Source organism: Micromesistius poutassou, assembly GCF_964030765.1.
Source record: "Micromesistius poutassou genome assembly, chromosome: 6".
In the NCBI taxonomy this organism is placed as follows: Eukaryota; Metazoa; Chordata; class Actinopteri; order Gadiformes; family Gadidae; genus Micromesistius; species Micromesistius poutassou.
This window is the reverse complement of record NC_140276.1, coordinates 6,347,563-6,351,701: the sequence shown is the minus strand read 5'-3', so window position 1 is coordinate 6,351,701 and position 4,139 is coordinate 6,347,563. Positions and strand designations below refer to the sequence as shown.

Genomic DNA, 4,139 nt, shown 5'->3' with positions numbered 1-4,139 from the left:
TGTGTCTTCAATGGATCTTTCCAGTGGATCACCTTCCTACGGGCCCTGTGGTCGGTGTGGCGCAATAAGGCATTTTTGCATTACATCTTTCTGTGCTTTCACTTAGCTTTTAGAAACACGGCCGGCTAAGTTTACCTATGTAACCCCACTGTGTTCTGTGTGTGTGTGTGTGTGTGTGTGTGTGTGTGGGTGTGTAAGTGTAAGTGTGGGGGTGTGTAAGTGTAAGTGTGGGGGTGTGTAAGTGTGTAAGTGTGTGTGCGTGTGTGTTTGTGCATGCATTTGTGTGTGTTTGTGTTTTAAGACGGTATGAGTGTTGCCATTGACCTTATTCAAAGGTACTCTGCCTTTAGGCCGTATTATTGAATTTCACTTTACTCTCGCACACAGGGACACAAACACACACACACACACGCTCACACACCTTTTCATTGCCACCTGGTTTGTATTCAGTAGAGGGTTCATGCTTAATTTCACTTTATTTTACTAATAAACTGAAAATTACACAGAAATTTAACACAGATACAAATACAAAATAAACTGCTTCAAATAGGCAGGCCTAATATAACATTTTTTACAACTTTTTAAATCCTCTTGGTGTGAACCTTGTGTTTTCACACGAGCAGGTTCTTCAAAGATACCTTTCCGTCAACCGTGGACAGCAACAGGAGGAGGAGAAGGATCCGGTAAAAAAAAAATGCAAGAAACAGCGGATTACGCTTAAAACAAACCGATTATATGCTTCCATTTTGTTTCTCCCATGACTTTGTGTGTACATTTATCAACCTATTTATCCGTTTAATGGTGAATGAGAGAGGCCTTCAAAGAGCGATATTGTCAGTTGGAGGAGCTGCACTAACTTTGAAGGTCTATGGTGAGCTCCCGGTGATGGAATGGGCCTTGGAGGACTCTGACTTCTCCATTGAGCGCTGAGAGGCACGCCGGATTAGCTTGATTTGCCTGTGAATGGCCGCGTTTCCATTATTCCTGTTGGGGAGCTGTCACATCCAATTGAGAAAGTGAAAACCCTCCTTTTATCAACCTTTTCCAAGTGAAAGTGAACAGACAATCAATAACTGAATTCAGACTCTGGGGGAAAGTCAGGCAGAATGATATGGGGTGGGTGATAATGGGGGTGTTTGTCAAATTGCTAATGGGAAAAAGTGTTGTCACTGATGTCACTCTGGCCCCAGCGTGTTGCTGCAGAACACAGCACACTAAAACACTGAGCAATGAAGGGCTATTTAAATAAAGTATTAAATGAACCTGTAAGATGTTCTTCTAGGCTATATCACATACCATATCGGCCCCCATAAGCCTACATTAAGGCCTAATTGGTCGCCTAGAACTACCAATTATGCATTCCAATATACAATAATAATGCAAATTATAATACAAATGATAATTAAGAATGAGATAAGATAATTCTATTTTTAAAAAGAAGATTATGCTTTATATATATAGTTTCCAAATTAAGAAATCCGAATTCCCATATCCAGACAATCTAAAAAAAAGAAATCTGAATATATATGTATATATTATTATTGACTAAAATAAATTCCACCATTCTTAACCAATATTTAAAAGCTGTTTATGTTGTTTAACAACATATAGTTAACAATATGTTTAACATATGATTATCATCCCTTTGCAATAGCCTCAATACAACAACTATTATACGAGGGGGCAAACAATCGCCAGTGTCTCGTACGTTTTTTTCGTACGAACGACACCATATTGTTTTGAAGTTTCATTATATTGACCTTATTGTGCCATTGTGCCTGTGCTGACACCATGATAATGCCTGAATACAGAGGGAATTATGCCCTGTATAAATAGATCCTATAGTCAAGGATCACTTCAATTATTCCTCTACACATGGACAACATGGAGAGAATAAAAAGTAAAATGGTGGCCCAGGCTGGTTGCTGGACGTTTCTTAAACATCGGTCGGGGCTATTGTGAAAGGGGGCTGAGCAACATCATCAACGTCAATAGAAGTGGTTGAATAGAATTTGGCTCTTAAGATATATTATTCCATTACGGCTGGAAAAAAATTAACCAACATATGCATGTGTTAAAAAATATGCTTTTTGATGTAACCCCCTGCATCCCCCTTTCAAAAGTAAAAAAAAAAAAAAAACTGACAATGCTAATACATAAAGACGCTGTTTAAATGTATATATTGTTTTGGGTTAATGTGAATTGCCAATCATGTTGAATTGCCAACATTACTGAGGTTAAAGAAACTTTGCACTGGGTCCAACCATTCATCAATTGAATCTTTCAGTTTGCTGCTCCCAATTCTTTACGCTGGGTGGATAAAATGAATTGGATCATTTGGCCTCATCAATCAATTTAGTAATTTATGTCTTAATTGATGACAGTGTTATACAGTTAATTGAGCAGCTTCATCGTTGCCTGTCATTGTTCAAGGGGCTGAGATAAACTGCCCGGCAACCACGTGAAAAAAACCCAGAAACATCATTTTATTTACATGAAATGTTAACACAAACGGACCACGACTAAAACAAACTCTAAAAGGTACTAAAAACGTACCTTTTGGGGGAGAAATGAACCTGCTAACCGAACATGGATCAAAATTGTTCTTTTCCTCCCCGGAGAGGCAATATGAACTTTTCACGGGCGTAATAGTCACCCATCCATCATCTCTGCACGCCGAGTCGATAACAGCCTATGAAAAATGACGACTTGCTCTGGATTGAGTCGGTTCACCTCGGAGTGCCGGCCAGGTTCACAGCTCCCCCACAGAGCGGTGATTCTCCATCTGTTCTGCGTCAACAACCTTTTACCGCACACCTAATATGTGCCTAATATGACTCCCGTCTCATTTTTCACGCCCCCCCCCGCCGCCGCTGCCCCCCTCCTCCCTCCCCACTGCAGTCCCGGGTATGAGATTAAACGCTCTCTGCCCTGGTGTGGATGTAGGGGCCGACGGCTGGAGAGGTGTGGTGCAGGGTTCTGGGGTGGGGCCCTCTCTCTCTCTGCCGGCTGGGGAAAGGTGATAGGTAATAGGTGTAAGGTAAGGTGGAGGGGTGGTGGTGGGGGGGGACCGGAGGGGTGGTGGTGGTGGTGGTGGGATGGGCGGAATCATTAATTGGGTTACTGAATACTTTAATTATGGCTGTTTTCCACATTCCTGTTCAGGAGCGATGAGGAACGCTTCGCACACACACACACACACACACACACACGCACGCACGCACGCACGCACACACACACACATGCACACACATACACACACACACATACTGTACATGCACACACACATACACACACACACACACACATACACACACACGCACGTGCACACGATAGGAGTTTCTTAGGGATACAAAACAAAAAACAACACACCACACACACACACGGACACACACACACACCACTCCATTGCCACGGAACAGCTGCGAGGCAATTATCATCAAGTGCCCCTGAATCTGTGTACAAACAATCCTCCAGCTGCTGGCATTGATACTGTACATGCAGCGCAGGGAGAGAGAGAGAGAGGCAGGGCCCAGGTTGACCCCTGGGGGGCCTCTACACTACCTACCGAGGGGCCCCGCCATGCATGGCCCTATTCATGTGGGGAGGTGTTTGTGACACCTATGAACGCTGGAGGAAAAAAAAAAAAAACCTGTTTACAATTTCAAATGAACCGGCGCGTTGCTCGATCACCAGCGAGCGGGCTCTTTGTGGCGGGAGTGTTAGATAAATGTTTGTATGATTAAGCAACAGAAAAGGGCCCCCGAGACTCTTAGGTGTCGCGTTTAGAGCCTTTTTTTGGGGTACTCATGTTGTGCGTGTGTGTGTTGTTAACACACCTAGCCTGGTCATCTTAATGAGTCATTCAACAGATAGGTAGATCGTTTTTTAACTGCTGAAGTATGCATGTTCGTATGTATGCTCCCTTGCTATAATCTAGCCTGGCTGCACTAGCGATGCATTGTTTGAAATACAATATTTGCTAAGCTACTATGCAAAGAATATTCTCAGTACTAATTTACATTAAACCTTTCAAATATTTTACCCAAACTACTTTAATTCAATTCAATTTGAACTGTATTTATTCAATGGAGGGAATAATATGTTTGTGTTTATGTGTGTGTGTGTGTGTGTGTGTG

At 42.5% G+C, this 4,139-nt stretch overlaps 1 protein-coding gene across 1 annotated transcript in view; it reads left to right on the top strand.

Annotated features, from left to right (window-relative positions):
* Window positions 1-306: 306 nt before the first annotated feature.
* atp11c (ATPase phospholipid transporting 11C (ATP11C blood group)) overlaps window positions 307-4,139 on the top strand; it is a gene marked incomplete at its 5' end in the record, with an annotated part of 24,186 nt that continues 20,353 nt past the window's right edge. The window contains 3 exon segments of the mRNA XM_084469123.1: window positions 307-335; window positions 624-683; window positions 2,947-2,964. Coding sequence (XP_084325249.1) covers window positions 307-335; window positions 624-683; window positions 2,947-2,964 — 107 coding nt within the window.